Source organism: Ovis canadensis, chromosome 1 (assembly GCF_042477335.2).
Source record: "Ovis canadensis isolate MfBH-ARS-UI-01 breed Bighorn chromosome 1, ARS-UI_OviCan_v2, whole genome shotgun sequence".
In the NCBI taxonomy this organism is placed as follows: domain Eukaryota; kingdom Metazoa; phylum Chordata; class Mammalia; order Artiodactyla; family Bovidae; genus Ovis; species Ovis canadensis.
Genome location: NC_091245.1, coordinates 47,177,789 through 47,198,990, shown reverse-complemented (window position 1 = coordinate 47,198,990; position 21,202 = coordinate 47,177,789). Strand labels below are relative to the sequence as shown.

At 40.2% G+C, this 21,202-nt stretch overlaps 2 protein-coding genes across 6 annotated transcripts in view; one reads left to right on the top strand and one right to left on the bottom strand.

Moving 5' to 3' along the window:
• PTGER3 (prostaglandin E receptor 3) overlaps window positions 1-16,992 on the top strand; it is a 291,735-nt gene extending 274,743 nt beyond the window's left edge. For 3 of the 5 annotated variants that reach the window (XM_069594567.1, XM_069594464.1, XM_069594615.1), the window contains one exon: window positions 15,654-16,360. Coding sequence is in view for 4 of the 5 variants with exons in the window: in XM_069594464.1 (XP_069450565.1) it covers window positions 15,654-15,657 (4 nt within the window). In the remaining variant the exon portion in view is untranslated. Of the gene's footprint in view, window positions 1-15,653 lie in introns of all 5 variants that reach the window. The other 2 variants (XM_069594537.1, XM_069594493.1) reach the window with 2 other exon arrangements.
• Window positions 16,993-20,174: 3,182 nt separating this feature from the next.
• LOC138433904 (protein FAM220A-like) lies at window positions 20,175-20,942 on the bottom strand. Its single transcript, XM_069577366.1, has one exon. It carries the CDS (start codon window positions 20,940-20,942, stop codon window positions 20,175-20,177), a length of 768 nt encoding a protein of 255 aa, XP_069433467.1.
• Window positions 20,943-21,202: the final 260 nt, after the last annotated feature.

Sequence of the window (21,202 nt, the reverse complement as noted above, 5' to 3'; positions counted from 1 at the left end):
GAGTCTACCCAAACCCATGTTCATTGAGTCGGTGATGCCATCCAACCATTTCATTCTCTGTCATCCCCTTTTCCTTCTGCCCTCAATTTTTCCCAGCATCAGGGTCTTTTCCAATGAGTCAGCTCTTTGCATCAAGTGGCCAAAGTATTGGAGTTTCAGCTTCAACATCAGTCCTTCCAATAAACACCCAGGACTGATCTCCTTTAGGATTGACTGGTTGGATCTCCTTGCTGTCTAAGGGACTCTCAAGAGTCTTCTCCAACACCACAGTTCAAAAGCATCAATTCTTTGGCGTTCAGCTTTCTTTATAGTTCAACTCTCACATCCATACATGACCACTGGAAAAACCATACCCTTGACTAGATGGACCTTTGTCAGCAAAGTAATGTCTCTGCTTTTCAATATGGTATCTAGGTTGGTCATAACTTTCCTTCCAAGGAGTAAGTGTCTTTTAATTTCATGGCTGCAATCACCATCTGCAGTGATTTTGGAGCCCAGAAAAATAAGGTCAGGCATTGTTTCCACTGTTTCTCCATCTATTTGCCATGAAGTGATGGGACCAGATGCCATGATCTTCGTTTTCTGAATGTTGAGCTTTGAGCCAACCTTTTCATTCTCCTCCTTCACATTCATCAAGAGTCTCTTTAGTTCCTCTTCACTTTCTGCCTTAAGGGTGGTTTCATCTGCATATCTGAGGTGATTGATATTTCTCCCAGCAATCTTGATTCCAGCTTGTGCTTCTTCCAGCCTAGCATTTCTCATGATGTACTCTGCATAGAAGTTAAATAAGCAGGGTGACAATATACAGCCTTGACATACTCCTTTTCCTATTTGGAACCAGTCTGGTGTTCCAGGTCCAGTTCTAACTGTTGCCTCCTGACCTGCATATAGGTTTCTCAAGAGGCAGGTCAGGTGGTCTGGTATTCCCATCTCTCTCAGAATTTTCCAGTTTATTGTGATCCACACAGTCAAAGGCTTTGGCATAGCCAATAAAGCAGAAATAGATGTTTATCTGGAACTCTCTTGCTTTTTCCATGATCCAGCGGATGTTGGCAATTTGATCTCTGGTTCCTCTGCCTTTTCTAAAACCAGCTTGAACATCTGGAAGTTCACGGTTCACATATTGCTGAAGCCTGCCTTGGAGAATTTTGAGCATTACTTGACTAGCGTGTGAGATGACTGCAATTGTGCAATAGTTTGAGCATTCTTTGGCATTGCCTTTCTTTGGGATTGGAATGAAAACTGATCTTTTCCAGTCCTGTGGCCACTTCCGAGTTTTCCAAATTTGCTGGCCTATTGAGTGTAGCACTTTCACAGCGTCATCTTTCAGGATTCGAAATAGCTCAACTGGAATTCCATCACCTTGCTATTTTTTTTGTTTGTTTGTTTTGATTTGTTTTGTTTTGTTCTTTGCTTGCTCAGTGCTAATATGCACTGCTTTTAACAAACTGAATTCACAATCCAAGCAATTAAAAAGTAGGAAATTTCATATACAGTTTGGATTGTTGACTTCTATTGATAAATTGCAAGATCTGGTATTATAAATTTGCTTTTCTGGATTAGAGACAATAGTTGGGAGAAACTGAGTGGCAGCTGCCCTTCAGAGTATGGAATACTCTCCAACTTGATGTCATGACTAACTATTGCGAACATATCCTAAATTCCTAGGCCTGTGGCATATTAGTTGAGAACTTTCAGTATACATAACTTTTGACATGAGCAGCACTTGATAAAAATGGTCATAAGAAAGCATCTATCTGAGCTAGGAATGGCACAACTTAATGGCACAAAAATGTGTAGTAGAGAAGTTTTAGGTATAGGCAGTGGTAGTGCCCATTCATACAATCATTTTAAACATTATTTTGACCTTGTTACAAAACCACACAATTTAACTTTGCCAGCAAAAGACCTAAATGTAGAACAATTTCTCCCTGAAATTGCAAGATATAACTTTCCAGAAAGAAATATCATTTCAATTACAGTTCATGGGCAACTCCAAGGTAACTAGAATGAAGTAAATCCATTCCCTTCCTCCTTTGTTTGGCCCAGTGCTTCACTGAGATATGAAATATGTAGAGTTTCAAGTGGAATTTTTCAAATGAAGCCACCAGCTATTACATTTCTTACCCCTGTCAGAAGATCTATGTGCTAGACTAGTCATTAACTCCTCTTTTCCAGAACCCATATAATCTGTGACTTCTAGTTTTCTGAGTATTTATGTAATGGCTATTCACTTTATTAAGACTTTTAGCCAAAGAGAAATTATATTATTATAGAAGGTGAAAGAGTAAAATAAAAAGGGCATATGCTTTATGTCAACTATACTGTACCCTTGGGGCCCGCTTGTGGACTTGCTACAGGCTACAGGAAGAATGTTTCACTCCTTTTAATGCTTTATGAAGCCTTTCATGATCTGCTTATCACACTACAGACCCTTCTCCAGACCCTTCTGCCCCCAACTCGGTCCCCAGTTGTACTTAACTGCTTTCATCTCCTCAAATGCATCATGTTCTCCCTTTTGGTGTTCTGCACACATTCTCCCCTCAACTTAGAATACTTTCACAACTACTCTTCCCATTTGCTATGTATTATCTATTATTGTTTAATGACTAAAACCTGTCTGACTCTTTTTCAACCTCATGGACTGTAGCCCACCAGGCTCCTCTGTCCATGGGATTTCCCAGGCAAGAATACTAGAGTGAGTGGGTTGCATTTCCCTCTCCAGGGGATCTTCCCAACAGAGGGATCAAACTCACGTCTCCTCCATTGGCAGGCAGATTCTTTACCACCAAGCCACCAGGGAAGCCCATATTATCTATTTGCTATATAACAATTAAGCAAACTTAGCAGCTTTACACAAGCCATACTTATTATCTCATAGTTTCTGTGGGTCAGGAATCTAGAAACAGCTCAGCTAGGAGATTCTGGCTCAAGGCTTCTTGTGAGGTTACAGTCAAGCTGTTGGCCAGGACTGCTGCACTGTGGGATAGCAAATCCACTTCCCAGATGGCACGCTCATATGACTATAGGCAGCAAAGCTCAGTTCCTTGCTAGCTACTGGCAAAGCCTCAGCTCCCTGTCATGTGAGCCTCCTACATGATAGACTGATCGTCCTAACAGCATGCCAGCTGACTTCTTCCAAAACAGGAGACCTTAGAGAGAACAAGGCAAAAGTCTTGTGTCTTTTACGACCTCATCTCTGAAGTGAAACCCCACTTTGGCCTTATTCTTTTATTAAAAATAAGTCACAAAGCCTAACCTATACTCAAAGGAGGAAAATTAACCTCCATCTCTCAAATTTTAGCCTGGATGATTATTTCCTGGGTTAGTGTTTTTAATTCTCTAAAGACTGGGCTGGTATCCCCCTGAGCTCTCAGGAGGTACCTCTCCTAAGAGGTACTACATTTTTTGAGTCATTCCCTATTTCCTGGTTTGTCTTTTGCAGTAGAAAGTAAACAACTTGAAGGCAAGGACCGTGTCTTGCTCACAGTTGTTCCTCCAAGCCTGGCACAGTGTGTGGCCTTTGGTAGGCAGTCAACCAAATCCTGCTGAAAAATAAATCATGCCATTCAAAGAGGTGCTTGTCCTACCTTTCCACATAATAAGTAGGGGAAGAAATAAGTTTTATCATGCAACTCCTGCTGTGCACTGCACTTTGTATACATATTCAGCATTTAGTGATTGATGGAACCTTTGGTAGAAGCATAATTATGTGGTAGAAAAAAATGAAGAATTGTACTTTTACACTCTCCTGACTTTTCATTACTGCAGCATCTTGGGCAGCTTATTTAGACTCTTGGAACTTCAGCTTCTGCTGGAAAAAATTAAAGGATACAATAATAATTACCTTGCCAACTAACATGGGTTTCAGTTCAGTTCAGTTCAGTCACTCAGTCATGTCCGACTCTTTGTGACCCCATGAATCACAGCATGATAGGCCTCCCTGTCCATCACCAACTCCTGGAGTTCACCCAAACTCATGTGCATCGAATCAGTGATGCCATCCAGTCATCTCATCCTCTGTAGTCCCCTTCTCCTCCTGCCCCCAATCCCTCCCAGCATCAGGGTCTTTTCCAATGAATCAACTCTTCGCATGAGGTGGCCAAAGTATTGGAGTTTCAGCTTCAGCATCAGTCCTTCCAATGAACACTCAGGACTGATCTCCTTTAGGATGGACTGGTTGGATCTCCTTGCAATCCAAGGGACTCTCAAGAGTCTTCTCCAACACCACAGTTCAAAAGCATCAATTCTTCAGTGCTCAGCTTTCTTCACAGTCCAACTCACATCGTGAAGATCAAATAAGACAATGTAAATGAAAAGGTATAAACCATAAAACATCATACAAATATAATACATAAATATTATTATTTCTCAAATTCCATAGAGTATGGATGACCCTACCAAACATGAAGAAGGTGCTTCCACCTTTGGAAACTTAAAAAAGGTTAAACTCCTACCCCAGTGACAACTAATATTTTAATTCATTCAATATTGATGAGTTTCTACCATGTGTGTGTTCAAGGTATAGCCCAGGTGCTCAGATACCTTTGTGTCTTCAATTAAATCCAAGGCTGCTATAGAGTTTTCAAAATATTTTAGTATAGAGTTATTATAAGTTCACATGTAAAAATGACTGAGGAAGGTTGCCAAAACAACAGTGCAAACAGTGGACTCGAGGCCTTGGTCATTTATTGAGTCAGATGTCTACTAATGCCTGCTTTTACTGTGATCTTAGCTCTCCTCGCAGGGCAGAAAATGTTGTTGCCTGGCATTCAGCAAGTGCTTAATGTTAGTTGAACAGAATTAAATAAATGTCCCTTTACAAGAATCACTGTTGCTCTATCTCAATCACTATAGAGATGGAATGGCTGAGGTTTCCAATCCAGCTGCCTCATTTTGCAGAGAAAGAAATAGAAACTCAATAGGTTAGGTCCCAAGATCATACAGGCAGGCAAGAGCAGGGTTTATAAATCTTCTGACTCCCAGTTCTGTGCTGTTTCACCATGGTGTGCATTACCTTTAACCAATACTGTGCTCTATTCTGGAGCCTATTAATAGAAATAGCCTTGCCACTGTCTCTGCACTTGTAAAATGATGAAAATAACACCGATTTACCTAAGAGGCTTGCACGAAAGACTGTAAAATGATGACGTCAATAAAGTACTTAACAAATTTCACAAATTATTCCAATTATAGAGATTGTGGCAAAAATTTATAAATAAGAAGCAGAGGTACATTAAATTTTTCAACTGGAAAACTTCAGCTTTAATGCAACAAGTGAAACTGTCCATGAAAGGAACTCTGAAAAAGGGGAATGTTACAGTCCCCTTCTTAATATAACAAGACCTAGGGTGGGCAAAGTGTCCTAAGTACCGCAGGAGGGAATTAGCACAGACTGTGCTTTCATTTTTATTTTCCTGATCATTATTTTCCTGATCTTTAGTGTCTTTATTTTCCTGATCATTAAAGGACAACAGTATTCCACTAAAGAAAATACGTGCTTTATATCACATGGTCACTATGCTATGGGCCAGTTCTCCAAACTCCACTATTCTGATGACCTTGAAGGAAGATTATTCACAATCCACCTTAGCTTCCTTGAAAAGACGCAATACTCTGGAAGCTAATCTGGAAATATTTCAACCACTTCCCAATATTTTCTTCCAGCTATACTGTCATTACTTCCCTTGAACTCCTGATCTTGAACTTGTAACTCTTACATAAAATGGTAATATTCTTTATGGAGCATGATTAAGAGTAAATCATCCATGGTACCTCTGGCAAGTAGTTAGCCATGCTGGGGCTACATCAGCTCTTTTAAAAGAGTTTGGCCCTGAGGTGGAAACTGTCAAAAGACAGAAATTTGGTTACCAGGAGAGTTACACTGCTCATCAGTACACATAAAACGTGATTGATTTTATTAGGCAGAAAAAACATTCACTGGTTCCATTTTCTCAGCTCTTTGGAGAAACGCATTCGAATCTGTTTTTCTGAGTTTCAAGTGATTAAACCTTCAATATGCCTGGCATTTTAGGAAAGAAGCTATAACCTGAACTGAAGGTAAATGGATTTCTTATGAGGGCTTTGCTACTAGCCATGTCATGCTTTAAAGCAAAATCAACACACAAAGTGGTGACAAGACAACCTAGAGGTTAAGACAAAATTTTTAACATAAGAACATGGTTTAAAAGCAAGCTTTTCACTTGGCAAAGCATGAACCAGGGATGAAAGATTAAAACTTGCTTATAAAATGCAGATAAAACACCCAACCTGATGGTAACATTGAAAGGATAAGAGAAATAACTCGAGATCGTTAATCTAGTGGCCACAACATACTAAGTGCTGAATAAATTGGTTCTTTTGTTGTTGTTGTTGCACAGGGTCTTTATGGCTGGACATGGGCTTTCTCTAGTCGTGAAGAGTGGGGGCCACTTGTCTTTGCAGTGCACAGGTTTCTCATTATGTTGGTTTCTCTTGTGGAGCACAGGCTCTAAGCACTTCAGCCTCAGTAGCTGTGACACACAGGCTCAGTAGTTGTGGCTTGAGGGTCAGAGAGCATGGGCTCAGAAGTTGTGATGCAAGGGCTCTAAATGCCCCAAGGCACGTGGAATCATCCCGGATCAGGGATTGAACCCATGTTGCCTGCATTAGCAGGCAGATTCTTATCCACCGCGTCACCAAGTAAGTCCAAATTGTGACTTTTATTATTACATTGAATAAAACCAAAGACCGCTTTTTCTTTAAATAGTGTTCCCTGCTCTTTTAAGATTTCAAAAGGCTTTGCAATGTATACCTAACTTTCACCATAAATATGTGATCGATCAATCACAAAACTGATATAAACTCCCTAAGCCTATTAATGAACTGAGAACATTTATTCCTGTCCCTAAGTTTGGGTCTCAGTTATTGTTCAGACACAAAGCTCTGAACTTCCAGCATAAACATGGAAATAAATGTAAGCTCTGTCTTCCTCTTTCACTGGGCACATTCAAGCATTAGTCTGAAAAGCTCTGTGATGATAAGAGTGGGGCTTTGAGGGTGCTGGAAATTTCTTCCAAAATGGTCCATTTACAAAATCCAGAGCCATACAGCCCCAAAATTACTTCACAACAAATCCTCTTCCTCAGTCAATACAAATTTCAGCATTATGCAGAGAAAAATGCCAACAGAGTAAAAATCCTGGGTAATCTCATTCGATAATATTTTGTTAGCCAATTTAATTTGCTTTCCTCCCTTATGAATAAGCCTAATGACATAAGTATAATGCAGAATGAAAAATTACAATAGTACTTTTAGTGTCATGGCAAACAGCCGATTCCTCCAAATTAGGGTTACCAGATAAAATACAGGATGCCCAGTTAAATTTGAATTTATGAAAAACAACAAATGCATTTTTTAGTATAAGTATGTTCTAAGTAAGCCTTGGCCTCTGGAGGTGGACTTAGAAAAATCGTCAAGGGTATCCTTTCACATATACATTTGGGACATACAGATTTAACTTTGTGCCTTGTATTTTTATTTGTTAAATTCAGCAGTCTTATTGCAACTGAACTGAATCATACTAACCTTTATAGTTACTTATCATATAATTCCTTGCTTATGCTCAGTTGCTTAGTCTTGTCTGAGTCTTTGCAACCCTTTGGACTATAGCTCGCCAGGCTCCTCTGTCCATGGGATTCTCCAGGCAAGAATTCTGGAGTGGGTTGCCATTTCCTCCTCCAGGGGGACCTTCCTGACTCAGGAATTGAACCTGGGTCTCCTACGTCCCTTACACTGTAGCCAAATTCTTTACTATTGAGCCACTGAAGAAGCTCATAATTCCTTGATCACCCTTCAAAAAATCACATTCTGAGACCTCTTCAGACATTTTCCAGTACTTGATTATTTTAGAGAGATGATAAAAATTATAGATTGGAAATTTATTAATGCAATCACTTTTGTAACTTGATTTTATATAATTACCATTTGTATTAATGATAACTTCATAAGAGGAAAGTATGAAAATATGGCTTAAGCATGCAAAGATAATCAAGAAGTAAATAGGCCAGTGTAGGCTTCTGGGAACCAGAGAGAGAGATACTTTACCCTTATGATTGGAATCAGCTGGAATTTTTTTTTTTTTAATTAAGGTCCTTGACCATTTAGACATGAAGAAACTTTCCATTTCAAATCCTGGACCATTTTCATCAATGATGTCAAGGCAGAGAACTGAATATTTCAGACCTGAAATGAAATCAGTATCATGTCATCATAGACTGAAAGGTCAGACTTCACCCATGTTGATTTTGGACATGATCAGATTCATTCCATCAAGGTTTTAAGGCTTCTGTTCTGCCTTCTGTTGGATGATAAAGAGATGAGATGAAAAGGGGAAGTTGCTCAGTTGTGTCTGACTCTTTGCAACCCCATGGACTATATAGTAGTGGGTAACCTATCCCCTCTCCAGGGGATCTTCTCAATTCAGGGATCAAACCCAGGTCTCCCACATTACAGGCAGATTCTTTACCAGCTGAACCAGCAGGGAAGCTCAAGAATACAGGAGTGGGTAGCCTATCCCTTCTCCAGGGAATCTTCCCAACCTAGGACTCAAAGTGGGGTCTCCTGCATTGCAGGCAGATTCTTTACCAGCTGAGCTACCTGGGAAGCCTGATAAAAGATGAATTCTGAGAAATTCATTCCAAATCACAGTGAACAATCACAATGTAATTTCTAAGGGCAGTTCCAACAGAGAATTTTATAGAATCTCCCTCTTGCAGGGAGGCCTCCTTAAGCATCTGAATTGTTCAGTGCGTGACAGGAGACTTACTCAGATGCAGCAGTGAGCCTCACATGTGACCTTTGTTTGCTGAGGTTCCTCAAGCCTCAGGTGGGTAATCATCTTCATGACCTCTGGCCTCTGAACTCTTCACCAGAGGATTCCAAGTCCTGCATTTCCTGTACAGTCCCTAGTGGATTTTGATCCCAAATGAGTAAGACCCAATCCTTGACCTCAAAATTGCTGTGGGGTCAGCAGAGCTACTGTCTCAGTCATCGATACTTCATCCGTGGCTGGTGTGATCTTTACCCATCTCCTTGACACTTCACCTGGGAAAGGACCTCCTAGCTAGCCCTGCATGATCTATCTCAGGAGGGGGACATCCTTGTGGACCCCTCCTCAGTCAAGCCACTTTTTATTTCCCCACAAAACAGATAAAAACAGACACACAGATCATTGAAACAAAACAGACATCCCAGAAATCAACCCACACACATATGGACAATTAATTTACAACAAAGGAACCAAGAACACACAATAGGGAAATGACAGTCTCGTTAATAAATGGTGTGGGGAACACTAGACAGTCACATGAAAAAAAAAATGAAACTGGACCACCATGTTAGAAACTACCAATGGATGTCAGCAATTATTTGTGCTGTGCCATACAGGAGCATATATTTTTTTGCCCTGACACTGTTTACAAAGTGAAGGAACATCCCTAGAGAAATGTCTAAGTTCCAATCCACTATGATTAATATTGGACAGAGTACAGAGACTGTCTCTGATACTCTAATATGAGGAAGTCAAAACAGTCTCTGAAGAAAACCTTTCTAGAGGTTTCTTGAAGCTGCAGGGGTTGCTACAAAGACAAGAAAATCAATCCTGAACTCAATCTTTTAATTTCTTTTCATGATTACTGTTCTCAAAAGGAGGAAACAATTAAAACTAATGCCTGTATTAGTTCCCTTTCCTCAAAATGAACATTGATCAGATTCTGTGTGAAAGGTCTGTAACATCTCTTCTGCAATTATTTTAAAATATATTAACAGGGATCTGTGTATTGTAGAACAAAGAGTTCTGTTTCTGCAGGACAAGAGTTCTGAGTTCTGGCACCAGCTTCACCATTTACAACTATGTGACTTGTTGAAATCATTTCTTCTAGCTGATTCTTTGTCTCCTTCGCAAAATGGACCCATTACTACCTCACAGGATTGATGGATTACTCAGATCATGCATGCTTAAGGCAAAGACTGTAATATACTTTTATAATAAACTATTATAATTCCTATTCAAGTTTTTATAAAATATAATTGACACAAGCCACAAAGATATCAGAATCACTGAGACTCAACATGAATATGTTATAATGCTTATTGTCATTATGATATGAAATACACAGAGTACTCAAAGGGATAAATAGCTTACATTATAAGCAAGGTTATTTCTTTCATTTGTAGATGACAGCCAAAACAGAGAAATAGAAACATCCTAGACTCTCTACTTAACACTAAACTTATTAAATAATCATACTTCCAAATGATCAAAAATGATCAGAAACTGAGATATGATATACATTATTTTGCCTTCCTTTTAAAAGCAGTTTAATTTGCTATGTAGAATGTCAATCCAGTTTTACTATTTGTCATAAGTATTCTCTAGTTTACTTTCTTCCTCAACAATTTCTCTGATGTCTCAACAAACTGTTTTATAGGAAATGTTCAGTCAATGTGGCAAATATTAATTTAGCCCTTGTCAAAAGTTGTTATCCATGAACTCTGACATTTTTTTGGACCTTGTAAATTTCAGTTCAGATGGAAATTTAAAAATTCTATTGCCATAGTATAAATATAATAGCCCAAGTATTGCATGAATTGAGGCTATCCAGCAAGGCATGTGTTGTGCATAGGGAATAAATAATACTTAAGCAGACATATAACAATATCAGGCTTCATTTTTATTAGCCACCATAGTGTCATGAATTTCACAACACTATAAAACTTGGTTCTTCTTCCAGCTCTGACTGGGCTAAACAACATGCTCACCTTTTATTTCAGATCATGAAACTGACAACATTTATATCCAGACCAATGCCAGAGGATATAAAATTTTCCTTAAGGGGGAGAAAAAGCCATCTGCTACCCTGTTAGAAGGGCTGGGCCAGCTGCGTGTTCATAATTGTCATCTGTAATTGCTAGATGGAAGGGAAATGAGAAATTACCTTTTTGAGAGAGGCATGAAACATCAACAGAATCTTTTGTTGGCTCAGAGAGCTACTACTTCAAAGTTTTTTTTGTTTTTAACTTCTCAGGGTTACCTAGAACAAAAAGAAAAATACAATCAAGGATAAAAACATATCTTTATGAAAACAAGCCCAAGTTTATTCTGACAAACATTTCTTTGCCCTCTTCTTTCTCTATATAGCTAAGATAAATGCTGCTCATTCCACATTCAACAAATATTTATTGATCAACTAGCAAACTTCTTTCATTCTTCAAGCCACAGGAAAAAGCAGATGAGGCTCACTGTCTACAATCAAGGAGCACAGTGTCTTTGGGGAAGAAAAATGTGTAACCAAGCAATCAGAAAACAATAGGATCCTATAGAAAAGGCTTTCTGAATGCTATTGGAACACAGATGCCTAAGTGATTTATGTTGCTAGAGTTTCAATAAGGATTTCAGAGGAAGCAACATTTAGTCTGTCTTAAAAGTTAAATAAAAGACAAGATGCTATTTTAGAAAAAAGAAACTGATATGTAAAAACACAGTCTATGAGAAAGCACAATACCCTTAAGAAATAACAAGTAATACAGCCAACCCTTGAACAACACAGGCCTGAACTGTGTGGGTTCATGTAGATGCTGATCTCTTTTCCACAGTAAATACTGCAGTTAATTGAATCTGAGGGTGTGGATCCATGGATAAGGAGGAACTGGATAGGCACAGAGGGCAGACTGTAAGTTACTTAGACTTTTGACTGCAGAAAATGTGGACTTCTCTAACCCCCACCTTGTTCAAGGGTCAAATGTAATTACATTTGTCTGGATGGTAGTTTTCATGGAAGAGATTATTGACTTTCACCTATCTCTGAAGAGACCAGCAAAATAACCTGTTTGATCAAACAAAGACAAGTTTATTGTTTACTGCAGGAGCAAGGGCCACTTAAGACTTTGACAGAATTCAAAATATTTTGTAAAGGGGGAGTCAAAGCAGCATCTGTAAGGTTTTAAGATGTAGTTTAAGGAATGTATTTTATTTTTTAAGCCTTCTCCCTTTTATTTGACATATCAGAAGCATTTACTCAGCTGTAGGGCATGTCTTTTAATAAGGGAGTCTGGTTGGTAATGAACAAAGTTTATAATGTAATAGTATAAGATGAATGGATAAGGTAAGGGGGATACTCTGAAGAAAGTCTTTTGATAAACATTTGATGAGCCCAGCTGAGTGATGTATTATTTTAAGAACAGGCTATATACTTAATGAAGATATATCTACTGTTCCAATCAGTAAATTCAAAATGCTGAAGCTGAAACTCCAGTACTTTGACCACCTGATGCGAAGAACTGACTCATTGGAAGAGACCCTGATGCTGGGAAAGCTTGAAGGCAGGAGTAAAAGGGAGTGACAGAGGATGAGATGACTGGATGGCTCTGGGAGTTGGTGATGGACAGGAAAGTACCTTGTGTGCTGCAGTCCAGGGGGTCACAAAGAGTCAGACATGACTGAGGGACTGAACTGAACTGAGCTCCTATCAGGAGGCCAAAGAATTGGAACTTTGGCTTCAGCATCAGTCCTTCCAGTGATTATTCAGGACTGATCTCCTTTAGAATGGACTGGTTGGATCTCTTTGCAGTCCAAGGGACTCTCAAGAGTCTTCTCCAACACCACAGTTCAAAAGCATCAATTCTTCGGTGCTCAACTTTCTTTATGGTCCAACTCTCACATCCATACATGACTACTGGAAAAACCATAGCTTTGACTAGACAGACCTTTGTCAGTAAAGTAATGTCTCTGCTTTTTAATATGCTATCTAGGTTGGTCATAGCTTTTCTTCCAAGGAGCAAGTGTCTTTAATTTCGTGGCTGCAGTCACTATCTGCAGTGATTTTGGAGCCCAAGAAAAAAGTCTGTCACTGTTTCCATTGTTTCCCCATCTATTTTCCATGAAGTGATGGGACCGGATGCCATGATCTTAGGTTTTTGAATGTTGACTTTTAAGTCAGCTTTTCACTCTCGTCTTTCACTTTCATCAAGAGGCTGTTTAGTTCCTCTTCGATTTCTGCCATAAGGGTGGTGTCATCTGCATATCTGAGGTTATTGATATTTCTCCTGGCAATCTTGATTCCAGCTTGTGCTTTATCCAGCCCAGCATTTCACATGATATACTCTGCATATAAGTTAAATAAGCAGTGTGACAATATACAGCCTTGACGTATTCCTTTCCCAATTTTGAACCAGTCCGTTGTTCTATATTAGGTTCTAAGTGTTGCTTCTTGACCTGCATACAGATTTCTCAAGAGGCAGGTAAGGTGATCTGGTATCCCCATCTCTTGAAGAATTTTCCACAGTTTGTTGTAATCCACAGAGTCAAAGGCTTTGATGTAGTCAATAAAGCAGAAGCAGATGTTTTTTCTGGAACTTTCTTGCTTTTTCTACGATCCAATAGATGTTGGCAACTTGATCTCTGGTTCCTCTGCCTTTTCTCAATCCAGCTTGAACATCTGGAAGTTCTCAGTTCACATACTATTGAAGCCTCACTTGGAGAATTTTGCTATCATGTGAAATGGGTGCAATTATGCAGTGGTTTGAGCATTTTTGGCATTGCCTTTCTTTGAGACTGGAATGAATCCTGACATTTTCCAGCCCTGTGGCCACCAATGAGTTTTCCAAATTTGCTGGCATATTGAGTGCAGCATTTTAACAGCATCATCTTTGACGATTTGAAATAGCTCAGCTGGAATTCCATCAATAAATCGATGGAGTTTGAAATAGAACTTGGGGCTGAATTGTGACAATCCTTACACCCCATCTTGAAGAATTTTAAATGGGCAAGGAAAAGAGAGGGAGGAGTCTAGACCCCATGTAAAAATGCTTTGAAAAATAGAAATATTTAATTCTTATAGTAATCTTGTAAGAGATAATAGCTCCATACTCCAAATGATAATGAGATGTAGATTACTTATGCCTAAAAAGTAATCCTTGTCCAATGTCTTCTAAGGAATTAAGGAAGCCAGATTTCAAATCTAGTTCTAGCTGATTCCAAAATCATTTTGTTCTTTCCTTTACCCAATTCTGTTTATAGTAGACTATAAGGCAGGGATGAGAAATGAAAAGATTTCTCTAGAGAGCCTGACTAATTAAAGTGTGGATGTGTGGTCTACCTGGTTGCTTATTAGAAATGCAAACTGTTCAGGTTCACCACTGAATCAAAATCTGCTACTAGGTGACCGCTATGCACTTGGGCATTTGAAAGCACTTTTAGAAGACTCTGCAGAGTCTTCAGTTGCCATCACCATGACAGTAACTCATGTTGCACAATGGAATTTTCTGTAGCTCTCTAGCTTCTAGTCCTGTCCTTTTAGTCCTCCTTGTATTCTTCAAATGTGATTAAAAAAAAAAAAAAAAAAAGAAACAGAAATCTTGTTAGCATAACATCCTATAGAAACCACTATGGAAGTGCAGCCAACAGAGCAAGAGAAATACTACGCTATTGCACATGTTCCTTAAGGCTAAAAAACATGAGCTTGTTCCTGGTTGGACAGTAAGGACCTGGAGCTCCTCTCCAGGGTGGAACTGACAGTGGATTAAGTGATGAGGGAAGGGACAGAAGGGTAGAAAAGACCAAAGATGAGAGGAAAAGGCTAAAGGGGAAAAACAAAGATGGAGAATTCAGATTACTAGCTACCTCAAAAATGATATTACCATGGATTATTTTTTCTTTTGGAAAACAAATGTTTTAACATATGAACCCATGCATGCTGGCAATCATAAGGTCATATCATTTCCTTTCTGATAACCATCTGAATCTGTACTGTAAGAAAATCTTTTGCCACTTTCTTCATTTACTCACTCATCAATATTGATTTTTTAATGCCCAATAATTTGTCAGACACTGTTCTAGGCAAGGAGATACTTTCATTAACAAGATAAGTGTCTAGCTTCTTGGTGTTTATGTTGTAGTGCAGAGGAGAAACAGACATTCAAGAGAAAAAGAAAAGGTCAGCCATTTAAAGAACTTCTCTAAGTTTAATTATAAATAGATATCTAGACTATGAGGACAAGTGACATTTGAAATCAGTACTTTGGTGGGTAAGGTGGGCAAAGCCTGGAAAGCTGCACATCTAACAGAATGCTGCAGCACCATGCCTTCCACCAAGGCAACACAAAGTAGTGGCGTGATCGTCTTGGCGCTGATGCCACGTGAAAAAAGCAGTGTTCCCTGCACTATTCAAGCATGTTATAATATTTCTCAGTTTCTTACCATAGGTTTTCTTTGGAGCTCTGCATACAAGGGAGAGAGAGACACGTTGCTCCAAATTCCCCTGCTTTCAGATCCCATTGTCCAAATCCCTCTTGTAGATTTTCTTTCTCAGTGTGAACCATACAAGAAAGTGTGCCATTGTTAAGGAGGTAGAAATTTCTGCATCCACTACTCTTGAGTTCTTGTGGATGGACTAATAATGAAATTGACATAAGACAGATTAACAGGACAATAAGAAACAAATTTCAATTTATGCATGTGGAGGTCTCGTTGAAATGGAACCTAAAAAGTGGTCTAAACAGGTTTTTCACCCTGCTTTCTCTGGGAGTCTTACTAATGATAATTGACATTTGTATAGTGTGTGACAGTTCACAAAGCCTTTTCTTACACTGTATTGCATTGCTTTTATATCTTACAGCTAAGAAAATGGATATTCAAAGACAATAGTACACTTCCCAATCTTTCTTTGCCCAAGAAGTAAAGGCCAAGTCTTCGAACTCCAGACCTCCTCTTTTATTCACTGCTGCTGCTGCTAAGTCACTTCAGTCGTGTCCAACTCTGTGCGACCCCATAAACGGCAGCCCACCAGGCTCCCCCATCCCTGGGATTCTCCAGGCAAGAACACTGGAGTGGGTTGCCATTTCCTTCTCCAATGCATGAAAGCGAAAAATGAAAGTGAAGTCGCTCAGTCTTGTCTGACTCTTAGCAACCGCATGGACTGCAGCCTACCAGACTCCTCCATCGATGGGATTTTCCAGGCAAGAGTACTGGAGTGGGATGCCATTGCCTTCTCCTTTAAACTTCCTTAGACACAAGTTATCCTCTTCATTTATAGAACAGAAATTATTGCTACTGCCTGAAATAGCATTTCTTGTGGATTAAATAAAAATTTCTGTGAAAGAACTTAGTAAACTAAAAAGAGTTATAAGACTGTTAGTATATTCTTTTTATGAACACATCATAATTGACATTTCATGTGATAATTAATATAATGTCCTACAATTTAGAACTTTGTTCTACAATTTAGAACACTGTATATCATTTATATAATGTTTTACAATTTATACATGTTGCAAGATGCATGAAACTTATTAAATTTTAAGAATTTGGATATAACATCAAAAATAACAATGGCTTTAAAGACTTTGTTCAGTTCAGTTCAGTTCAGTCACTCAGTCATGTCCGGCTCTTTGTGACCCCATGAATCACAGCACGCCAGGCCTCCCTGTCCATCCAGCTCCCAGAGTTTATCCAAACTCATGTCCATGGAGTTGGTGATGCCATCCAGTCATCTCATCCTCTGTCGTCCCCTTCTCCTCCTGCCCCCAATCCCTCCCAGCATCAGAGGCTTTTCCAGGGTCTTTCCACATAAGGTGGCCAAAGTATTAGAGTTTCAGCTTCAGCATCAGTCCTTCCAATGAACACCCAGGACTGGTCTCCTTTAGGATGGACTAGTTGGATCTCCTTGCAGTCCAAGGGACTCTCAAGACTCTTCTCCAACACCACAGTTCAAAGGCATCAATTCTTCGGTGCTCAGCTTTCTTCACAGTCCAACTCTCACTTCCATTTATGACCACTGGAAAAACCACAGACTTGGCTAGACGGACCTTTGTTGGCAAAGTAATGTCTCTGCTTTTCAATATGCTATCTAGGTTGGTCATAACTTTCATTCCAAGGAGTAAGCGCCTTTTAATTTCATGGCTGCAATCACCATCTGCAGTTATTTTGGAGCCCAAACAAATAAAGTCTGACACTGTTTCCACTGTTTCCCTATCTATTTCCCATGAAGTGATGGGACCGGATGCCAAGATCTTAGTTTTCTGAATGTTGAGCTTTAAGCCAACTTTTTCACTCTCCTCTTTCACTTTCATCAAGAGGCTTTTTAGCTCTTCTTCACTTTCTGCCATAAGGGTGGTATCATCGGCATATCTGAGTAGACCCTTGCAAATCTTAATAACATCAGTATCAGGTTTATTTCAAGATTTCTTATATTTTAGAGTTATCTAAATACAACTAACAGACAACTGGAAACAAGCTATATAAATAAGTGAGGCTCCAAGAAACTGCAGGCAATTAAGTAATTCCTTCCAGTGGCTGGAGAAAAGCAGGCAGTACTCTGAGGAGAGGTGATTAGGAGAATGTGTTCAGGGGCAGGCTGATCTGCTTTGAGCCCCAGAAATGTAACTATGGTACCCTAAGGACAATGTTGGGAAGCAGGAAAAGAAGAGAATCGATGGGACTGTAACTGGTGGGGAGCCAGGCTGTGCACTCCCAAGCAGCCTGACAAAGTACACAGTCTACTGAAAACTGAGGCTTCCCGGAGCTTGGAGGACACTGGTCTCCTAATGGTTCCAGTTTACATAGTTCAAATAGCAAGTAAGAAAAGTGGGGAGAGTTTGACTTTCTGGGAACCCTACAGGAGAAAGCCATCTAGGCTCCCACAGGCTTGATTTCACAGTGGACTCCTGATGGATTTGTAGCACCTGGACACCAGAAAGGAGTATATATTTGAATTTCACAGCAAACACTCTCTGTTAAATGGCATATAGAATGTCAGATGGGGCCCTAAACAAGCAAAAATCATAGAAAGAAATACTATTCTTCACCTTTGCAAAATAGTGACAAAGTTCCCTGGCCTTCCTGAAGTTTGTGTAAAAGTTTTAGAACTTACAAATCCAAGCTTGTGTCAATACATTCTGCTACTAAATAGTCTATATTTTAAGCTTGAATGATTTCAGCCACTAATATTATTGTACTATCAATTAGACTAGCAGTATCAAAAGACATTCTTCATGCTTCAAGTTTATTGGCCAAGGGAGTGCTTCTCAAAATGTGGTTCAGGAATCCCAGAAAGTCCTCAAGACCCATTCAGGGGATCTGTAATGACAAAACGATTTTAATAACTCTAAAGTGCTATTTTCCTTTCTCTCTCTTTCTCTCATGAGTGATCAGTACTGTTTTGCAGAATCAACATGAAGTGTGATGACATAACAAATTAAATGCAAAAGCAGATAGGAGAATTCAACAATCTTCTATTAAGCCGTCAGAGAGATTTGCACAAACGTTAACTTTCAAGGTTAATTTTTTAATGAAAAATGCAGTTACTTTTCGTTTTAAAAAATGTTATTTATGCTAAGTCAGTTTACATCTACTCAACACATAATGGGTTTATTATTATTTTCAAATAAAAATTTTCTCAATTTAAATTTTTAACATGGACTCCAGAAATAGATATGTAACACACAAACCATAGATGTTTAACACACATAGCACATACTTTGGGATCCTCATAAAGGGGTCCTGAGGTCAAATGGTTAAGATCAACTGGAATAAGCTCCTAAGCTATCCGTTCCTGCAGGACCAATTTTATCTGTGGTTTGGATTTTTGAGTACTGGCTTAAGGAAAGGCAATTCTATTTGTGATTTCAATTAGGAAGCAGCTCAGTTAACATTTGTGAATATAAGAATAATTGCAGAACACCCAAAGAAAAGTCTTTTTCTACCAGTTCCTCATTCGCTCTGCCCATCCTGAGCTCCAGGACCTTCACTGCAACGTACCCTTTGGGACTTATCTGTTAGCTATCAAGCTATAGAAACACTTGAGAAGTTTTCAGATCTGGGATTTTAAAATAATAACCAAAGTTTTGATTAGAAATGGTTCAGCCAGTAGCATGGTATGAAAACAGGAAACAGCTTTCTCTACAATTGTAACAGGCCAGATTACACATATCAAAAATACAAATAATATGCAGTGGAGTTCTGCCAATGACTGGAATCCTTTCTCACTAGAAACTAGAGAATGCTTAGAAGGGAGGATAATGTGATGGTGAACAGATCAGGCCTTAGAGTCAGGGAGAGCTGGGTTTGACTATCTATCATGCCCCACACTTGTCAACATCATGGCTTGGGAAATGTTAGTTAATTTTATTTTATTTATTTTTTTTTTTTTACACACGTAAAATAAGACATTTATTATCCTAAAGAACAGGTTTTATTTTTCATTTCCCCAGAACACTAAAATAGCACACGGCATGGTAATTTAGCACTCGATATAAACTGATAAATGCAGTCAATACCTCCGGAAATGGGGCGTCTTCCTTTGGTCTCCTTAAAAACTGCTCTTCAGGGCGTTTCATCGAATTACCAGCACACGACAAAAGGGGTCAGCGCAGAAAAAGGTTAGTGCAGGAGACACCTCAACTCCTAGGAGCTGGCCACCTTCCGTAAGGGGAAATACTTGCTTTTTTTTTTATTCCCCCCCTCTATGACTGCACTCCAGCAGACAGGCTCAAGCTCATTTTTTATTTTGGGTTAACACTGCTAGGGCTCCTAGTTTGAGGAAGGGTTATCTAAAGGTAATGTCAATATTGCAACTTTCACCGTAGGGCCTCCATGTAAAATGCATGTCAAGTGGAAGGAAAGGGGTGTGAGAAAAGATATCAGCTTTTGCTCAAATTATTCTACAAAATGCAGAAATGACAACAGCTTACCATCAACTTGGCTTGGCTCAGACCAAGCCCAGCAGGGTTGACTTTTACAAATATCTACTCTCGTCAGATGGTCAGAGAACAGGCTGGAGAGGGGGTGCCTGGGACGGCGGCCCTGCCAGATGGTGCTGAAGGTAAACTCAAAGCTTGCTGTTACAGCTGTCGATTCTCATCTGATAGCTGTGTAAGGTAATGTCAATGACCTCCTTGACATGGCTTCCCAAGCCTAAATGTCTTTCAAGTACAGAGACTGCCTTCCGTATCAACCAGCTTTCTGTGGGTTCAAGTTCCACTGACTTTAAGTCTGTCTGGTCACACGAATCAAAGCCGGAGCTTCACTGACGCGCCATGTGCGTCCAGAGTTTACACAAAAGAAAGCATTCAAGGACAGCGCTTAGTCTCACTATTTTTATTGGTCTGCCTGTACCTTAACCACGGCATAACAGATTTGCTCATTCAAAAGCTTGTGCAGCCAGTGACGCCACTGTTATCTGCAGATCATCTGAGGTACTTTTTTCCCATGAAAGCATTTTCTTGTATTCTACTCTTGGCTCTGAAAACATGGGCTCTGAGCGGCCAGGGAAAACACTTTTCGTCTCATCATTCAAGAATATTAGGGGATGAGCATGCAGCAGGATGGATGGCAGGCAAGAGGGTGCCAACGCAGAGTCCAGCTTCTCCAGGAGAGCACGGGGCGGGTCAAACTCAGAAACCCCCTTTGCAGACCCTCTCTGCCGGCCTAGCAGTCCTGACCCCCGGGGCTCTCTGCCGAGGCTCCATCCTCTGTGGCTGCCAGGGGGCCTGGGCACTGCCCACGGCCAGTCCGTGCCCGGAGCCTCCCCGACGCCGCAGGCCAGTCCCGCACTCCGCTCCCCTGCCGGAGCCGAGGGCAGACCCGCAGGGTTGCTCTGCGCAGCCGCTGAGGCCGAGTTTCTCCGTACTGCTGCTTGCCACCGCGGAAGCGCTTCGAGGCCACTGCGAGGCGAGGGGCTGGCGCTACGCGGGTCACGCTTTGTTTCTAGTGATGACTCCTTCTTTCCTGGATCTCCCCGGGCATCGACCGCAGGCCTCCTCGCCCAGGAAGCGGCATCTGCTGGGCCAGGGCTCGCCTCCTGCCTTCTCTCGCTCCACAGTTCTCTGCACGAGGCTCTGTCCGAGGCTGCGCCTGCTCCCTGCTCCTCTGCAAGGCGGGTGCAGAGAGGCCTGCATCTGTCCCTCATGCTGTGTCTCTGACACCCTGAGCCCCAGGACACGCTCCGTAAGGCTTTGTTTCCTCATCCATAGGGTGAGAAATACTCGTAATAAGAATTTCATTTCACTGAGTGATTTGGAAATTAAATGAGACACATTCATGTACATGATTTCATTTAACCCTCACAGCAACTTTAGGATATAAATGCTCTCATTTTTTTCATTTGACAGTCAGGGAAACTGATATTTAGAAAAGTCAAATAATTTTCCAGAGATGATAATTATCAGT

Bases quoted from the DNA above. Each gene is read 5' to 3' on its own strand.
- LOC138433904 (XM_069577366.1), bottom strand. From the start codon at position 20,942: ATGAGGGACAGATGCAGGCCTCTCTGCACCCGCCTTGCAGAGGAGCAG.